Source organism: Octopus bimaculoides, chromosome 18 (genome assembly GCF_001194135.2).
Source record: "Octopus bimaculoides isolate UCB-OBI-ISO-001 chromosome 18, ASM119413v2, whole genome shotgun sequence".
Classification (NCBI taxonomy): Eukaryota; Metazoa; Mollusca; class Cephalopoda; order Octopoda; family Octopodidae; genus Octopus; species Octopus bimaculoides.
Genome location: NC_068998.1, coordinates 27,121,239 through 27,142,264, shown reverse-complemented (window position 1 = coordinate 27,142,264; position 21,026 = coordinate 27,121,239). Strand labels below are relative to the sequence as shown.

General features: G+C 34.6%; 2 protein-coding genes across 2 annotated transcripts in view; both read left to right on the top strand.

Moving 5' to 3' along the window:
- The window catches only part of LOC106872045 (polycomb group RING finger protein 3), a 106,225-nt gene extending 97,273 nt beyond the window's left edge, over positions 1–8,952 (top strand). The window contains exon 9 of the mRNA XM_014918883.2: positions 513–8,952. Within this exon, the coding sequence (XP_014774369.1) occupies positions 513–557 (45 nt within the window). The 3' untranslated portion in view covers positions 558–8,952. The remainder of the gene's footprint in view (positions 1–512) is intronic.
- Positions 8,953–13,258: 4,306 nt separating this feature from the next.
- On the top strand, positions 13,259–14,687 carry LOC106872044 (protein FRG1). The gene has a single exon (XM_014918882.2). The coding sequence runs from the start codon at positions 13,833–13,835 to the stop codon at positions 14,607–14,609; it is 777 nt and encodes a 258-aa protein (XP_014774368.1). The 5' UTR covers positions 13,259–13,832; the 3' UTR covers positions 14,610–14,687.
- The last annotated feature ends 6,339 nt before the right edge of the window (positions 14,688–21,026 follow it).

Sequence of the window (21,026 nt, the reverse complement as noted above, 5' to 3'; positions counted from 1 at the left end):
TCCTGATGCCAACCACTTTACAGTGTATACTGAGTGCTTTTTTTTTTGTGCCACCAGCATCAGTGTTGTTGCTCTGTAGCCTGCAAGACTATGAGCATAAAATGGAGTTTGGGGAACTTTATGCTAGGGGAGTAAAGAGTAGAAATGGGTAAAGTATAAGAGAAAAGGGTTGGAGCCTAGCAGGTTTCTTGTTACATGACTACTCCTATTTTAGAAGAAAGGGTTGGGGTGGAAGTGAGGATGGAACTGGAAATTGGTGATAAGTTGTCAGAGCGGACCTTCAAGGAATGAGTGGGGAAGAGGTGCCAGGAGTAAGTAGGAGGGTAGGGGATGTTTTGTGTGTGGCAGGGAGCAGAATAGAGATGATGATAGAGGGGGGGGGGTGATGGAAGAGAAATGATTATTCAAAATATTTAAATCCTTATTAATATTCATATATTTGACTATTGTGTACTCCCCTGTTTTAATTACATAATAATGCTTGTTTTTCTTTTTCTTTCTTTTCCTTTCAGGACACACCATTAATGTTACATTATCGACAGAGGGTTGACTTGTGAAGGGTTGTACCCTCTTCTGCTCTTTTCTTTCTACATACATGCAGAGACTAATAGACATATAAAATTCACATGTGCACACAATGCGTGCACTATATACATACATACATACATGTGCGTGTGTCTGTGTACACACGCACACACACATATATACACATATATATATATATTTATGTGTATATATATTTATGTACATATATATATATATATATATATATATATATATATATATATATATATATATATATATATATATATATATATATATATATATATATATATATATATATATATAGATATATATATTTATGTGCATATATGTATCTGTGTATATCTACATATGGATCTGTTATCATTTCTGCTGTCGCCATTGGTATACATAGAACAAATCAACAAAGTGTTGTACATTTCTGCTTGATGAGGATGTTTACTGACATCTGTCGATGACTGAAATGGAGAAAGATAACGTCCTGTGTATTTCTTGTACATATCCCTTGGATAGCTATGACGTCTGTGTTACCGGAGCAGTTCTTCGACTCTTGTTCTGTCTCCTTTCTGTTGCTTCAACCATGCTAATATTTCCTTACTACCATCAACACAACAGACTGCACTACTTGGATGGTGGAATAACATGAAGTAGTTAACCTCGCCAACAAAATAGTGTGGCAATTGGCAAAATTGTCTCCCTCCCCCTCCCTCCCCCTCTCTCTCTTTCTCTCTCTCTCTTTCTCTCTCTCTCTTTCTCTCTCTCTCTCTCTCTCTCTCTCTTTTTTTTTTCCCACCTCTTCTAATTTCCCCACCCGTAAAATCTATGTATGTGATAACAGTGGTCAGAATATGGTTACAGTGTCGTTGTTGTTGTTGTTGTTGTTGTTGCTACCTCTCATTCTTCAATTTCTTCAATGATCTACAACTCTTGGTCAACTATTCCACCTCTCTCAACAACAACAAAAAGAAAAAAAAAACCTTTCATTTTGAAAAGCATAGTAAAGAATCTGTGTAGCTGACTTACATGTTTATGAGTGTCTGTGTATATATATATATATATATATATATATGTGTGTGTGCACATGATTGTATGTGTGAATATTTGCATGTATATGTATGAAACGCACTTGGTCATACATGTGTGTGTGTGTGTGTATAAATATATGTATATGTGTGTATGTGTATATTTATATATGTATGTATATGTGTAATACACACACATACATGCATATATATGTGTGTGTGTGTGTGTGTGTGTGTAACATGCATGTACATGCATAAATGTTTAGTTATATGTATTTAGGTTACCTTACAGTCTTTTTGGACTGTCTAAAAACCTTATTCGATTTTAACTTCTTTTTCATAAGCCGTTTGACTTCTAGAGCTTCATGTTGAATTGTGTTGTTTTGAGATAGCTTCTCCTGAAAAATAAGAATGATGTGACCAAACATTGGATGGTGCAGGTGGCAGGGGATGGTGGAGGTCACTGTCATTTGTGGAAGTCTAACTTTGTCTAGTTTAAAGAGTTTCAAAAGCAGGGAAGTAAATTGGTTGGTTCAAACCTTCAAATTTAACCAATTGGCTAGCAGAAACTTTTTTTTTAATAATTTTTTTTTTTATAGCGTTTTAGTTTTTTTTCCCCTTTGTCCCTTATGCTTGGTCTTCCTTGCTCAGTATCTTCTAAATCGACTCCTCTTCAATTTTCACTATGTGTTTGTCTCTGTCTTCCTTTCTCTGGTTATCCTCTTGTTTGATGCATCCAGCTCTTCTTGTTTTGTCTCTCTGTTACTCAGTTCCCTTCCAACTTCTCTTGGATGCTGATCATTTGAATGTGCCAACTTTGTGTATGTTATATCCGTGATGAAGCATATGTTCTTCACAACCAGGTGTGACACAATATACCAGTGAAAACAATAGTGATTACAACAAGAAAGGTTGATCTAAGCTTTTCTGGATTGGAACAATGAAAGCAACAACAAGGAAAACAGTTATGCCACACACACACACACACCAAAAAAAATGGTTAATGGAATCACGATAATGATTATAACTGCCAGAATTTTAACTGTTATGTATCAAAAATAAGATTTATCAAAGCTAATGTGTGTGTGTGTGCATGCATGCGCATGTGTGTGTGTGCGTGCATTGTGTGTGTGTGTATATATATATATATATATATATATATATATATATATATATATTATGTATGTATATATGTTAGTGTACCTGTATATATTACACAGCTTATATTGAGATATATAGTATATATGCACACTCACACACATAAGCATACATGCAGAGTGAGGTAAGAGAATTTATGACAAAATCTTTTTCTTTTAGGATTCTGTCTGTTTGTATATTCTTAGTATGTATGGAACTGCAATTGATTTTAAAGCCTCCACATAAAAGGTGTTATATATTTTCCCCCTGTGAAACAGCATGTATGTACACATATGTCCCTCGTCTGTTGTTTTGTACGCTACAAATTAAATCAGCTTTACAATTGCATGGCTTTAGTGTTAAAGCAAAAAGTCATTCAGTTTAGACTATAAAGCAACAGTGTATGTAGTGGAAGGGTCTCACAAAAGAAGATATTGCAAGGAAAGGAAAATATTACTTGATAACCAAAAACTTTTTAGAAGTTACAAGCATTAATTGTTATTTCTGTTCATGCTATCAACTTAGAGAGCAAAAGTTAGTGGTCACAGTTTTTCCTCTGGAATTATTGCACTGTTCTTTACAGTTGAAGATGTAGCACATGTATTGCAGAGAACAGTCCCCATGTTCTTATCATGTTTAATGTTATGCTAGTAAACTTCCAAAATGACTGGATGTATGTTTGTATGTACTTATGTATACATGTTATCTTTCTTTGTTAACTGCTTGAATTTTTTCTATAATGAAGGATCTGGTTTCAAACAGAATCAAAGATCTATCATGGGAATTTAGATAACAGTAATTGTTTTGAGCTACTTGTGGAACTTAAGAAAAGTTTTGCTTATTTTTACTGAAATGCCTACAGATTGTATTAGTAAAGTGTTTATTAGCTGGTCACTTCCATTGCCTGGAAATCTCAACTTTTTTGAGCATTTAGGCATTTACCAACATGCAGCTTTTTCCCTACTAACTATTTATTAGAAATAAAAAACGAATTTTTCAGACAGATATGTAGGTTTTGATATTGTGTGTGTGTTTGTGCATGTGCGTGCGTGTAGATAGAGGTATGGTCAATTAGTTAAAAATTTTACTTTGCAGTAATGAGGTTTCAGATTTGATCCTGCTGTTTGACATCTTGGGTGAGCCTTGGATCAATCTAAACCTTTGTGAATGAAATTTAGTGTATGGAAACTATGGAAGCCCGTCAGATGGTTTATACTGTACATGTAATTGAACGTGCCATCCTTAATCCATACTATCATAATGATTCTGCTTGAAGATTATGTTAAGGATATTAGTTTCTGTGGAATCTGAATCACAATGGTACATTGAACTGGTAGTTCAGTTGATTGAATGACTAGAATACTCATTGTTGGAACCAGTAGAGTATTTGTTATGTATGCAGTTGTACTTACCTTACCGGATTATTCAACACTGCAATCTGCATACAAGTTAATAATGTAATTTTGAAAACAGTATTTGGCGTTTATGGCTACATGTATGTGCACATATACACCTACAATTATTAATTAAACCATTCATACATATGAAATGTGTTTCTAATATAGTAATCTAGCAATTTCGAATTCTTACCATTTTATTGCTGCTGATTTAGTCATCTTCAAAAGTGGTTTTCTGTTGATAATGGTTTTAAAACTCCAGAAAAGTAAGATACAAACCAGATTAGTTGCATTAGCATTCTTTCAAGCAAAAGAGTTTAATACTTTGTTAATTCTCATAGATGTTGCTCACTAAACTATTTTTGAATCCCACCTCTTGCTAGTTTTATTAAATCTCATCTCATTATCAAGTAAATATTTTAAAGCTGTTTTGTGAAAACAAAGTGTTGGAACATTCTTTCAGAAATTATACCCTGCTATTGTTTTTTTCTTTCTTTCACCTCACCCATTAAGAAAAGAACAAAAAAAAGAAAGCTTAAGAAACTTATTCTCTAAAATGAACGACATCCTTGCTTAGAATTCATCTGATGTAATAGAAATTTATAAAAAAGAAATCAACATGGAAAATAAGTTCAATATTTTATAAACCAGTTGACAGGAAGTAAAAAGTGCAACATTTTTATATAAAAACTTTTATTATTAAAAGAGATTTCAAAACTAAAATGCGAGAATAAGAAACAATAGAACTGTCCAGTGATTGTTACGTTTTGTTTCTGCAGATTAAGATATTTACCTATTGTTTTTGGTGTTTGTGTTAAAGCTAGAGTAGAATTTCTTGTTTAAACTCCAAACATTCTTTATGTAAAACTGTTATTGATGGATATCTGGACGCTTGGAACCAATGAATATTGAAGTGTTCTTCAAAAGTATTTTAACTAGGCATTTGCTTCCCCTCTCTCGCAAAAAAAAAAACAAAAAAACAAAACAAAAAAAAACAAAACCCCAAAAATAAAACAAAAAATAAAAACATACCTGCATATCTGCACATTTTCATTTCCCATTGTGTAATGTGTGTGTGTGTGTGTGTGTGTGTGTGCATGTGTGCAGGCATGTGCACGTGTGTAACCAATGATTCCATATTGCAGGTTTGGGGATTTCCTATGCTGTGTGTGTGTGTATACAAATATATGTGTGATCTAACCATTTTATGTTCTTCAGCTTCATGTTTCATGTTTCTTCCCAATGAATGAGGGAGGCAGCTCAGAAACTCACTATCCCATTTCTCTCTTTTAAAAGAAATACTTCTACATACTCTAGACTGGAATAAATCAGTAGTTTATTTAGTAAAAGTTGCTATGTTTAAAAATTAAACATAGTTTGAAATTTAACCATGCTTCTAATCTTCCGGATTCTATAAATCTTAGATTTAACATTTCTTATTTCTTTACTGCCCACAAGGGGATAAACATAGAGGGGACAAACAAGGGATTAAGTCAATTACATCAACCCCAGTGTGTAACTGATATTTAGTTTATCGAGCCCGAAAGGACGAAAGGCAAAGTCGACCTCGGGGGAATTTGAACTCAGAATGTAGTAGCAGATGAAATACCGCTAAGCATTTCGCCCGGCGTGCTAACGTTTCTGCCAGCTCGCCGCCTTTCTAGCATTTCGCCCGGCGTGCTAACGTTTGTTTGCAAATTCATTGTATTAGATTTAACATTTCTATTTATGAAATATCACAAGGTTTTCATCTTTAACCCTTTTGTTATCGAATTTCTATTGAAACACTGCCTTCATTTCAAGTAATTTTGAACATTATAATGAATTTAGTAAACTAGCTTTGTCATTTTTAAGTTGGTGTTACGAGCACAAATTAAAATAAGATTTTGATTGAAGTTTTCAGTTGAGATCATTTTGAAGCTGGGAGTTTGTATCATAGAACCAAGGGCAGTCTTGGGTGGCTTGGTATCAAAAGGGAGTAAAGTTTCTTTAATCCTTACTTTAATTCTCTCTCTTTGGGGCTTAATTCTAAGAGAACACTAACTAGAAACTTTGAAAATATATTACAAGCTAAGTTTATGGTCAATTAAGATGCATATTGTTATTCACAGTTAATCTTGTATAACTACATATTTTGTAAAAATATATTGCTAGAAAAATTACATGACTTAGATCTGTCCTCAGTCTGAGTAACTTTTGATAGATGTGCTTTGTATTTCTTGGAAAAATAGCTGTTCCCTTTAGCAAAAATGTTTTCTGATCCTTTTGATTTTCCTGGTCTTCTCTTGTTTCCCTGATGTTATTCATAAATCCCCTGAAATCCTTTTGCTGAAGTCAGTTTTGTGGAAATATGTGACTCAAGGACTGCATGCAAAGATATTTTAAAAGTCTTCCATGTTGTTAGATATTGATATAGCACTTTTATTTCACATGTTATAATATAAATAGTCTTTGTTGTTTAGCCCTAGGTCAGCCCTGATTAAGTAGACTTATGATCAAAAGTGTTTCAGCCATAACCATTCCTTTTATTCAAGCATTGTACATCCATCCAATGCTGCATCATTCGGTGTAGTCATAGCTGTCAGCTTATTTAAGATGATGGTGTGGGATTTAAGGGAATTTGGCTGCTATTTCTAGCAGGTCAAGCAACCATGTAGTGGCACCTTTGATGAATGCATTGTAGTTGAGTAGTTAAAGTCTTATGATATTGTGTTTGCGAGATTAGAACTTCAAACTTTGCTATGATTGAGTTGTTATAATGCTATAATTCAGTATAGCATCTTGTATTGTATCTGTTTTACCAAAATATTTTAGAATTGCCATCAAGGAAGTCCTCCAGTTTCCAGTAGTTTCTTATACAGGAAATGACAGACACAAAAACAAGAGATTCACTCATTCTGTTGAATAGTTTGTATGAGAACAAACTGAAGGGGTTGCTGGTTTTCAACTCCTTTTTTTCTGTAGGGAGTGATATTAAGTTGACACTAAGAAATAGTGTTTGTCAATCCCATTGTTAGACTGGTTTGATCTTCTTGATTTGGACTAATATTGTTTTTGCTATTTATTGCCGATACGAAAAATAATTCTGAAAAATGAGACAATTTCTTGTCTGCTGCTGTTATTTCTCTTTTCTAAGCATTAAATGTCTGTGAGATGCTTTCTCAGGACAGATACCACAGTATTACAACATTCTTACAATACATCCACAATAAATAGGATATAGAGACTTAAATTTAGAGAGCTTATTCTCTTTTTTCAACTTTTAAACAGTTGTTATGCTTTTCTGCCACATCATATAATATCAAATAAATACAGAGCAAGTCTCTCTTTCTCTTCTCTAATTTATGCACTCTTAGGCTAGCACTATTATGAAGAAAATTTGTTTGCAGATTCATTGTATTTAATTCAGTAATCTGTTTAATACAAAAGAACATTTTAAACATATACTCCTGAATAGTCTGTGAGGTTTCTTAAACATGGATTTACCCAAAATGACATTGTGAATGGTATTAAACCTTAATGTTGCATTGTTCATTTTCCTTTTTTTTTTTTTTTTTGTCACTCCATCTTCCACCATTAACCATTGTGACATCTGTATTCCTGGCCATTCCCCAAACCCATAATCCTTTAATAGTAGAGACACTACCGAATTTTTCTCTATCAGAATCACCTTGGAAACAATATATTTTACTTTGTTCTTTCAGATTTGAAAATTGACACTGTATGTACATTGTTTAGTTTTATTTCCGCTTATATCTGACACTTCTCTCCATGAGAGGGGAAATCAGCTTCACTATACTTAAAAACTTTAAAAAAAAAACAACAAAAAACAAACAAGCAAAAAAAAAACAAACAAACCCCCCCCTGCTCCTTCTTGTATTTTTCTGTTATATATATATATATATATATATATATATATATCATATCATATTGTGTATTTGTTGGTGTTTTGTGATGGAAAATAGTTTGGCTATTATCTCTCTCTCTTTCTCTTTCCCTCCCCCCTCTTTCTAACTCACTAACTTTCATTATACAAAGATTGTTACAGATTCTCCTTGTTGTTGCTTACAAAAATTGGTTTTTAAATTGAGTGAACAACCAGTTACTTAAGCAAGTGCAACACTATTTTTGTTGGAGATAAAACGAGGTGAGGTCATTATTACAACCTGCATCAAATGAGATGAAGTCATTATTACAACCTGCATCATATTAAATCAGTTTTATTTATTTTTTTCTTTAATCAGAGGTGAAAATTTACCACACGGGTTGGACAAAGGTAAAGAATTAAGAAATTAGAGCCTGATCTCAGTTGGCCTTCTCCCCATACCTTTACCTCCATATACACTCTCACACGCTTATACACATTCATAGTTATAAACACTCACTTATTATTACACACACACACACATGTTCACACATGCATACATCTACATGCAAACATTTACACTGCCTTTTAAAATCCATCTGTAAAATACACATAGACCCATACAGATACCTATAATAATAGTAATAATAATAATAATAATAATAATAATAATAATAATAATAATAATATGTCCTTTAAATTTATATGCATGGGAACATATATATTCATACGACCACCTATTTCCCAGCCCCTCCCCCCAACTCAATCACAAACAGTTATACAGTCACCTTAAATTTACACTTACTGATACAGAAACACAATCCTGTACAAAAGAGACTTCTATATGCTGAGATATAAAGCAGGACTCAGTTAGCCTTACCTTACTGAGGCACTCAGTCTATTGACTATTACACAGCTAACAGTCACACGGTGCTGCTGTAGCTGATAATTCTCAAAATATTTATAATAAAAGAAAGATTTCAATTTTTTTGACTTGTTGTTTTTAATTTAATTTAGTTCAATTTTTGTTTAGATATATTTCTCTACAATGTCTTGACAGAAGTAAATTTAATTCAATGTTTTATATTTTTGTGTATATCTTTATATATGTATTGCTATGTTTAGTTCACCCTACAGGAAAAAGATGAACCACATGGTTCCGGGTTCATTCCCACTGCATGGCACCTTGGGTAAGTGTCTTCTCCTATAGCCTTGGGCTGACCTTGTGATCTGGTAGGTGGAAATTGAAAGAAGCCTGTCGTATGTATGTATATATATATATATATATATATATATATATATATATATATATATATATATATATATATATATGTATATGTATAATTTGTGTTTGTGTTTGTCCCCCCACCATCGCTTGACAACCAATGTTGGTATGTTTATGGCCCCCATAACTTAGCAGTTCAGCAAAAAGACAGTGATAGAATAAGTATTAGGCTTACAAGGAATAAATCCTGGGGTTGATTTCTTCGACTAAAGGCAGTGCTCCAGCATGGCTGCAGTCAAATGGCTGAAACATAAAAAAAGGTTTGTTACGGCTGCTGATTGAAATCATCATCATCATCATTATTTAATGTCCACTTTTCTGTGTTTGTCTGGGATGGACAAAATTTGCTGAGGTAGGTTTTTATGGCCAGATGCCCTTCCTTTTGTCAACCACCACCTGTTCCCAAGAAAGGTAATATTTCTCCATGACCAGACTTGTCTTTCCATGGAAGGCCAGAAATGAACACTATCACTTATATGATGGTATGGTGATGCTCATTTACAATCACTATGTAAAGTCAAAACAAGGCTACACACAAACACCCATATATATACGTATCATTTTTTAAGGTTTTTTTCTATGGATTTTTTTAATAAAAATTCTATCCAGCACTGATTTGTTATGATGTTTTGTACCCAAATACATCTAATATAAAAAATGCGATTGAAGATGGAAAAATAGGTAGTGGGTGTATATGCATATTTCAGGAGTTTTTGATCCTTCTTCAGGACCACATCCAACCCATTAACCATTCATAAACTCATTACTTGAATAGCTACTAAACATAGCAATGTAAAACTATCGGATATATCAATTTTACATATTAAACACATTCCTGACAGCTTATACTTACATATCAATTACTTGTAGGGACACCATATTTCGTAATGCAACCCTAATATATGCCAAAGAATATTAAACGCTTTATAATATATACATGTATGTGTGTCTGTATATACGTGTTGAGCTTCTTCTGGTTTGTGCCTACCAAATTCATCCATGAAACTTTGGTTGGCCCAAGTCTATATATAGTAGAAGATACTTGTCCAAGGTACCACTGTGTGGCCCCTTCAGTATAAGGGATGAAAGACAAAGTTAACTCCACTGACTGTTGAACTCAGAACATTTGTCTTGCTGCAAAAATAAATGAGATTATAGCCATTTTGCTCTTTGCTCCTGCTATCCTAACAATATGTCTCAAATGTGTCATCAATTTTCAATGGCATCAACACTTTTGGTTTTTCTTATTCAACAATTTTTTTTTGCTTAATTCTTCTGCAGGAGATAATTGAAGAAGGTCCAAGTGATTATGAGGAAAAAGTATTTGAAATAACCTACCCCTAATTATCTTTTTTGTTTTTTACCTTTTACTCGTTTCTGTCATCAGACTGCGGCCATGCTGGGGCACTATCTCGAAGAATTTTAGTCAAAATCGTTGACCTCTGTACTTATTATTTTTTTGTAAAGTCTGGTACTTATTCTATTGGTTGTCAAGCCCTGATGGAGGAGAAAGTCATGCACAAAGACCTACATACATATATATATATTCTGGGATTCTCTCAGTTTTCATCTACTAAATCCATTTACAAGGCTTTGGTCAGCCCAAGGATATAGTAGAAGACACTTGTCCAAGATGCAACGCAGTGGGACTGAACCTGGAACCATGTAGTTAGGAACCAAACTTCTTACCACACAACCATACCTAATTACTTGAAAATTTTATTTCAATCCAGATTTCAGAATTATTTTTTTTTTTTAGTATTTTTACTCACTCCAAACCAATTTGCCTATTTTATCATGTACAGCTTACCAGAACACTGATATCACTCTTAGGTTGGATTGAAAATTTGATCACTCAAGTGAAATAGTGATTAAGCTTCTATCTGATCCAAGAGTTTCATTATAATGATCAACCATTTATATAACTCTTGTGATACTAGCCTGCTTGAGACCACTCTAAATAACTAAATAAAAATTTCATATGAATTTATATCCCAAACTCTAGCTTAATAATGATAATTTTACAAGAGTTTGGTTTCAATGGTTGCTGTGTGTAAAGTGGGACTTCGAACTGGTTGATCACTCTCACTATTCTCCAGATTTGGCTTCATCTGGTTATCACCTGTTCCTCTGATATGAAAAAGCATTTGGCTGGGAATCAGAATCACAGTGATGACATCATATCTACTGTTGATGACTTTTTTTCAACAACAGGATGAAAGCTTTTTCGATGGGATTCAAGCATTGCAGCACCAAGAAGTGTGTGGAGTGCAAGAGGAACTATGTTTAAAAATAAAATCTCATTTGGTCACATTCCATGAGTGTATCTTGGTGACTTTTCAACCAGTCCTCGTATATTGCAGTGTTTTCTTTTATCTTCCATGTTTTAGTTGTTTTAGTCATTCGACTGTGGCCATGCTAGGGCACTGCCTTGAGGAATTTTAGTCAAATGGATCAACCCCAGTACTTATTTTTTTTCTCTTTAAACCTGGTACATATTCTATCAGTCTCTTTAGCTGAACCACTAGGTTACATGGACATAAAGATCTCACAGAATTTCCAACCATAAATTTTTAGATGTTTGAACTGCTCATTGAATTAGTGGTTGAGTATTCCATAGACATGTATTTCCTTCATGTATACTCAGCATGAGATAATGTTGGGTTTGTGAATTATATGTACAATTCATTTGATCTGTTTGCACACAGTTCCTGTTTACTCTATTTCACTTACAGGTTTTGCATTGTCTTTGGACTAATAAGTAAAAAGCAATTCTCAAAATGGCATGCCACAGGATCAAACCTAGGTTGTGATTACACTGTGAACTTCTTAATCTTTTGTTCACTACACTGCGCTGATCTTGGAGTACATTTGGTCTATTAATAGGGTCCCTCTTTCTTTTAAGATGACAGTATGATTTGAGAGGATTTGGGTGATATTTCCAGCAGACTGAGCAGTCATGTAGAGTCTCATCTTGGGATTTTGTTAAATTTCTTCCAAACACTCGAAGTTTTTAAATTCTTACCAGAACATTTTCAAAAAATGTGCTTCTAATGTATCCCTTTAATTACACCACAATGTCTAAAAGGAAAAAAAAAAAAAAAAAAAAAAAAAAAAAAGAAACTAAAACAAAATACATTGTACCAGATCTAAATTTAAGTCAATCTCTCCAGATGTAACCTTTTATCGAACTCATGTCTCTTAAAATAACATTGGGTCCTACAGACTGATATTAAATGTTCTTTCTCATTTCCTATGATAAAACTGGAAATGAGGTTTAAAAGAAAAATGCTTGGCAGTGGTGGTGGAGGAGAAAGAATTGGTAACCAATGGCTACGTGGTAATAAGCTTGCTTCCCAACCATTTGCGTGGCACCTTGGGCAAGTGTCTTCTACTATGGCCTTGGGCCGACCAAAAAACCTTGTAAGTAGATTTGGTTGATAGAAACTGAAAGAACCACGTTGTATAAATGTGTGTGGGTGTGTATCTGTGTTTGTCCCTCCCTCCCTCCACCGCTTGATAACCTGTGTTGGTGTGTTTACACCCCCGTAATTTAGTGGTTTGGTGAAAGACACCGATAGAATAAGTACCAGGCTTTAAAAATAAGTACCAGAGTCGATTCATTCGCCTAAAATTCCTTAAGGCGGTGCCTCAACATTGCCGCAACCTACTGATAAGAGATAAAAGAATGATGTTATTGTTTGAAGTGTAATGTTGATGATGATGCTGATGGTATTCTTTCTCCACCTTCGAAGCTTGTAAAACAATTTTACTATAAGAAAAGAAAGTGAGGCCCAGTGAGCGTTTGAAGGGTCGATAAAAGGTTACGTCCGTGGAGACTGACTTTAATTTGTATGTTATTAATACTTCACAAATGGAAATTACTTGGGCCTGTCTCAAACAAGGAAATAGGCAATGTTGTGACACAACGTGTCCTTTTTATTTTTGTAGACTTTATGGCATCTGTTTAAAGAAGATTTGGCTGTTATTTCTAGCAGGTCGAGAAGGTTGCGTGTGTGCTGTTCCCATGGGGACGAATGTCACGGCTTCCGGTATATATTCGGCAATCGAAGCTTCGATTTGTTAAAATGATCTAATTTTAAATGCTGTTTTACTATTAATTTCTCGGAAAAAATAAACGCGATTTTCGTCATCGTCAAGCGCAAGTACGTTACTACTACATTTTTTGAAAATAATCTGGTAAAAATTTGAAAATCTTCAAGTAGTTGGCAGAAGTCTTAATAAGATCCCATCTAGATATTTAATTATATTTGTCAGTTGTTTATATGTTTCTTATTATATTTCGTTACTGTAACAATAGTATTAAGAATTATTAAAAGACATTGTCAGAGTTCAAGTTTTACGGAAGTGAACTTCTACCCAGAGTTCCATCAAGAACAAACTTCCTGTTTGAAACATAAACACTTGGATTCCTCGAAACCATGCGAATATTTGTGCTTTAATTTTTAAAAATTTCTATTAATTCAGTCTTTTTCACATTTTATGGACACTTAAGAAATACAGATCATCAATTTATATTTATAATATTTTCTGTATCAGTTGAAAAACAGCTTCAATATAGTATGGCTGATTCATATTCATTTGTGAAAGGTGGACGGTTAAAAGTGAAGGGTCAAAAGAAACACAAAAAACATAAAAAAAGAACACATGATGCTATTTCTGGTCCCGAAGAAAGTAAGCTTGTAGATACTGATCACAGTGGATGGTGGAGTGTATCGTCTATTGATGATTTAACCGGACCCATTGCTGTCGAAATGAAGCCGTTACATTATATTAATAGCTTGGACAACGGGCTTTTTGAACTGGGACCCGAACACGCTGAACAGGAACCACCCGACCCCACGGAGATTATTACAGCTATTAAAGTGAATGAAACGAAAATCGCGCTTAAATCCGGGTATGGAAAATATATAAGCGTGGAAAAGTCTGGTGAAGTGGTGGGTCGGTCAGATGCTATTGGTGAACGAGAACAATGGGAACCAGTTTTTCAAGACGGGAAAACTGCAATATGTGGGCCTAATGGTTGTTTTCTCTCCTCCGATGAGGATGGTAACATTACTTGTATTAAATCAAAAGCTGGCCCAAACGAAATGGTTTGCCTGAAATCTTGCACTGATAATACTCCAGACCCCAAAGCTGATATACCCATTGAAGAACGTGCTTCTGTTAGACAAGCCGAAATCAACTACGTGAAGAAGTTTCAAAGTTTCCAAGACCGAAGACTACGAGTGAATAAAGATGATGTTAAAGTACTAAAGAAAGCTAAAAAAGAGGGAACTTTGCATGGAAATCTATTGGACCGACGCGAAAAAATGAAATCAGATCGGTATTGTAAATAAATAGTTTTGTCATTTTTATTTGATTAAAAAAAAAAATAAAAACCCAGAAAACTCATTAAACAAAATTTGTTGTCACAATAGAAACTTTGTCTTTTTTATTTCTTATATTACATGTGTATTTGAAACGATGTAATATTGATTGATATCAGGCTGGTATCATGCATACAGTTTAAAAGCTATAAACTTAGGGCGATCTTTCGGCGCTTTCTCTATCTCTTTCGCGTCCTTTCCCACTTCCCTAACACAACATTTTTTACGGAGACTGCCGAATTGATGTAAATAAAGAGATGACAGAAAAAGGATTAGTATCGAAAGATCGCCAAACTTAGTATTGGATTATATATATACACACACACACACACACGTAGAAATTCAAATATTAATATTACATATCTTCATCTACTCATTGTTGCTTTAGCAGAGTTCACTTTGTTGCAGGCATTCGAATTGGACCTTGCTTTCTTCTCCACCCATGTTTTTCTTACAGAGTAAACATTCAAACTAAACATCAGCTGCATCAAAGTCATCAATCTGGGAGAGTCAAGCACTGTCCCTCTTCCTAACATATAAAAGTGACAATCAATGTTTGTATGCATTTTATGTGTGTGTGTCTGTGTATAAGTAAAATGTGTGTATGTATGTGTATTTTATTTGAGAGGAATAGCAGAGCAGTGATCTGCAAACTGCAGACTAGAGAATGCTTTATTATGAATATGGCATATGATAGAAAGCTGAGAGTGAACAATAAATCCTGAACCAGTAACAAAAAGAAATTGTTGGGTGGTTGTAGTGTCACTGATTTATTTAGGAAGGTGGTTGTGTAGAAGGAAAAATATGCTATGATGTGAGTCAAATTTAGCTATTCTGTTAGCATCAGTGCTATTTGGCATTGCAGGAGTAAATGATACAGTCAGAAGGTGCTGAAATTGTAATATCAAAGTCAACATCTGATGAAAGGGATATTCCATAGTGCAGGCTGTGCCTAAAATGAAACACATTTGTAGTACATGGCTGTGTGGTTAAGAAGCGCATTTCCCAACCATGGGTTCAGTCTCATTGTGTGGTACTTTGGGTTAGTATCCTCTATTCCCTAGGCTGACCAAAGCTTTGTGAGTTGATCTGGTAGACAGAAACTGAACATTCATGTAACAAAAAAAAATTCTTCACCACCTGACCTCAAACCTCCGACTATTCCAAGTTATATTGAAATCATCCTAGACAGACCCTTTTACAAGAGAGTGGTCTATCCAGAATACATGATTTTACAGGAAAAATAACATCATCACCATCATCATCTCTTAATGTCTGCTGTCCATGTTGGCATGGGTGGACAGTTTGACTAGGGCTTGTAAGCTGAGGAGCTGCACTAGACTCCAAATATATCATTGTTATCTTCTCAACATCGAAAATCTTACATTTGAAAATAGATGCTTCACACAGAAAATGAACTTTGCATACATGTTTCAAACAATTGACATTTTTAAATTGATAGAAATGACATTACTAGAAATACAGGCTTTTAAAATTAAAACTAACATAAGAACACATATTCTTTCTGATAATGACACAAGGCCTGAAATTTTATAGAGAAGCGCTAGGTGATTAGGTCGTTCCCAGTGCTCTTATTTTAAGATGCAAAATGAACTTTGGCGACATTTGAACTCGGAATGTAAAGCCAGAAAAATGCTGCCAAGCATTTTATCCAGCATGCTAATGATTCAGCAGCTTACTGACTTTATTATATATTTTTAATTATTTGCAAAGAGAAAGGAGTAAGCAAGTTGTTTTGTTGCATAGGTTTACAATTGTTGAGCAAATGGATTTTATACGTAACTCTGAAGAGTGGACAATTGATTGTATGAGTATAATGAAACTTCAGAAATCAATAGTTGCATGTACTATATGATAATATAGCAACACTCTTGAGATCAAATCTAAGTTTATGTAATGAAATGATCTGCTCACTCTATTCACCTTGTGAATAATTATATAAGCTCTATGGATATTTATGGATTTTCAGAAATATGGTCTATAAAACAGTTGGTCTTTGATATAAGGTCATATCTGATAGCTTGTACTCATTGATCAGCTTAATGAAATTGATACATTTGTATATATGTGTGAGGGTGTCCATCACTGAGCAGGTAAAGCTCTCTGGTTAAGCACTTTGCTTCATAACCATAGTTTTGAGTTCAGTCCCGTTGCATGACACTTTGGGCTGATACTTTGTGAGTGGAATTGGGAGATGAAAAGTGTATGAAAGCCTATTGTATATGTAAATAAATGTATACATGTGTGTACATAGGAGTAATGTGGGTGAGTATTTAAGACATTTGCATTGCAATTATTGTGTCCTAGTTTTGATTCTGCTGCACAGTATCTTGGTTAAGTATAATTTTTTCATTACCCTCTGGTCAATTCATACCTTGTAAGTGAAATTGGATTGGAGTCTTGAATGGATTGTGTTTATAATTCAAAGGTCCAGCCTTGACATAACGTCACACTGATTCCATCAGAGTATTACATTGAATGTATATATCTGTGAAGCATTCTGCTACTTACAGAACTAATTCAATGTTTATCAGACAACTGAATAGTTATGGTCAGAAATTCTGACTGAGATCCATTTAAGTGTGTGTGTGTGTGCCTCCTGTGGCTTTACTTGTTACTGCCTTAGTGACAGTGATATAAGTTGAACTTACAACTGGTCCTTGTACTTTTCCAAAGACCTTTGGAATATGAAATCTTATACTTAAAAAGCAGGTAGGGGTTGCCAATAGAAAATGCATCTGATTGAATAATGCTGCCTCAAATATGTCTTAGTTCAACTCATGCTAGCACGAAAAAGCTTGTCAAACAAAAGAACAAATTAATACACCACTACCATTCTCACAGTTTCACCAAGTTACACTTTTCAACTGCAGCACAAGCACCTTCGGTGAAGTAGATTTGAATATGTGCAACTGGTTTTCAAATAACAAGAGGCTGCATATCTTCACCAAAACTTTGTGTCTTTATATTTGAAACAATCCACACCAGTACATGCTTACCTCATTAAACCAACTATTCAGCTCTTCCTTGTGCATTACCTTCTGCTCTACAACAACATGGCAAACAACTGCCTCTCCAACTTTGGACTACCTACCAGTTATAACAACACATTTCTTTATTAATGGAAAAAGTAAAATAAACACTTTTATTATTTATTATCCAGTCATGCTGCTTGCAATGATTCTCGTGACTGCCATCACCCAATTCTATTTGAATTGGAAACTTAGTCGTGATGAATCTTTCATTAGCTGTTAAATCAACCATGGATAACACCCCTATGGATGTGTTGCAGTTACTCTCTTGGTAGAACTTGGTGATCCTGACTGTTGATCTTCTAGGATTCTTTCAATGAACATCAATGTAAGAAGCACCATTGGCTCAGTTAGGTGCTTCTGCTGCCTCATTACAATCCATTATGCTGTAGTCCTATGGCTTTGCTGTATCCATGGCAGGGTGGTTGAATGGGTGCTATGCCTTGTCAAAGAGCAACCCATAACTATGCAGGGTACGGTCATAACTCCATGAGATATATTCAAAATATCTGTATACCCAAACTTTTACAAACTTCAAAAAAAGCACCATGAAATGATTTCTACCCAGAAACAAAATAATCATCCATATTGATACTGCAGGATACATTCAACAAAATAATATCAATAAAAAAGGCAAAAACAAAAAAAAAAACGAACAAAAAAAACCTCAGACAACTTCAGACACAATGCACCAAAACAATATATGTGACTGAAATAAACCTCAGTTTCAAGTAACTAAATATAGAAATACAAAAACAAAAAGCGAAACACAACATATATATATTTATATATATTCAGCAATGTGGTTAAGGGGAAGTATCTCAAGGGAATGAATGTTGTATTGTATACGAAGTACGTATATAATAGGATTTCAGTTATGTAATATATGCAAGCTGGAAGAGATTATGTGGACAGTAAGTAGAGAAAAATTCCCTATTAAGGTGTTTGAATAACAAACAAACAAATAAACCTAACTTGCAAGAAAAATAACTTCAATTAGATGAGTCAACTGCAAGTTTTGGAAGATAAACTGCAAGCAGCCTCAGCAAACATTTCTTAAAAATCAACTATTGACAGCCACACAAATATGAAAATAGATCATAAAAAATACACTTTTGCCGACTTAGACTGATTTTGTCCTTTTTCTTTCATCAATTTTGAAATCAAAAGCAAGACGTAAAGGAATTGCACTCACTCACATCTACAACTATCTGTACCAACTCTATCAGATTTCTATCATCTAGAAAATGGGACCAAGTCATAACAGTTCTGAAGCTCAGCAGAAACTCTGGTAATGTGGTATGGACCCATCCTCATCTTGCAGAGAAAACATGACTTCAATGACGAAAAATTCTCATGTACTATTCTAATTAGCATCAACTTTAGATTTTCTTATTTTGTTGTTCCCTATGGCAATATTAAATTTTCTAGATTTTGATGTTTCCTATGGCAATATTGAGAATTTTGTGTATGAATGAAAAGCAAGAAATGCAGTCAAAAGATTTGACTGCATTTCTTGCTTTTCATTCATACACAAAATTCTCAATATTGCCATAGGAAACAACAACAAAATGCCAGCTAGCAAACTATGTGTTAAGCTGCAAAACCTGTTTGGTGTACAACAATACTTCCACAACTGGCAAATAAAGTATCATAAGCATACATTCTCTTACCTGCTCATTCCAATATATACGAGGGTGGGCTGAAAGGTTCATAAGCAGACTATGAAGGAGTGAGACTAGAGCTGTGAAATCTTGCATGCATGAATTTCAATACTTCTTATTAATATAATAACTGCATTGTTTCTTTCCATGTACATTTACATCTGACCATTCAAAGAAGACATCAAAAGTAACTGGTAGCAACTTCTCTTGAAAATAGACAAGATTTGGCATTGTGGTGTTATCAAGTACCCACAGGAAAACGGTTTAGCACCCAAGGACATTCATGTTGACATGGCTGCTACATCAGGGGATGACACTGCAGCTTTATCAACAGTGCAAAAGCAGGTAACTGAATTTAGGAGGGGATGGAGGAGTCTTAAAGATGACCCAAGGTCTGGGCATCCAGAAACTGCCACCACTGGGGAAAACATTGATTGTGTTTATCGTATGGTGATGAATGATGGATAATTGACTATAAATCAAATAGCCAATGCTATTAGCATTTCCCGTGAAAGAGTTGAGAATCTGTAAAATAAACTTGACATGATGAAGGTTTCTGCTCGGTGGGTCTTCTGATACCTTGATCAAAAATGCACCAAGCTAATCACATCACAGCAAAATCTGATACTGTTTAAGGCAGATCCAACTGGTTTCCTTCAACGTTTCCAAAGCCAGGATGAGTGTTGGCTTTAATGCTTTTAGCCAGAGACAAAGAGATACAACTATTCTATGCATCATCACATTGTATACAGACCACACCTACAGACTGTCTGGACAGGTAAAGGGTCACAGTTTGATTGTGCTAGCAAGCTTTGATTACCACTTGTTACTACATGAACAACTACTTCCAAACACCCAGAGATATAAAACAGGTGCAGGCGTGGCCATGTCGTTAGAAGCTTGTTTCCCTCCTCCATGGATCTAGGTTCAGTCCCACTGCATGGTGCTTTGGCAAGTGTTTTCGACCAAAGCCTTGTGAATGGATTTGGTAGACAGAAACTGAAAGAAGCCGGCGGCGAAATAAAACTGAAAGAAAAGGCGGCAAACTGGCAGAATCGTTAGCACGCCGGGCGAAATGCTTAGCGGTATTTCGTCTGCTGCTACGTTATGAGTTCAAATTCCGCCGAGGTTGACTTTGCCTTTCAAACTTTCGGGGTCGATAAATTAAGTACCAGTTATGCACTGGGGTTGATATATATATATATGTATATGCACATATATGCATACAAATATACACACATCCATATAGTTCAAATTTACAGAAAACAAGACACAAAGACAGGTGAGGGAACAACAAGCAGGTGTATTAGTTTGATGGTCGGGAAGAATAGAAAAGTCTTTGACATTTCAAGCCTACACTGTTCAACAGAAAGGGATGAGGGGAAAAACTGAAGAGAGAAGGAAAAAATAAATACGGAGAGAAAAATATGAATATTTTTAGGATTTGCTAAAACTATTCTTCAATATTTGTTATTATACATACTATAATGGATGTTTTGTGGATTTTCAGACAAGTTGAGTGGTAGCATGAAAAAGCTTTCCACTCGTCAATTTTCAGATAGCTGATATTTGTAGAAGTGCTTCATGTAGCAAAAACTAGGGTTATATACCACAATTCACCTTCTCTCTCTCTCTCTCCCTCTCTCTCTCTCTCCCTCTCTCTCTCTCTC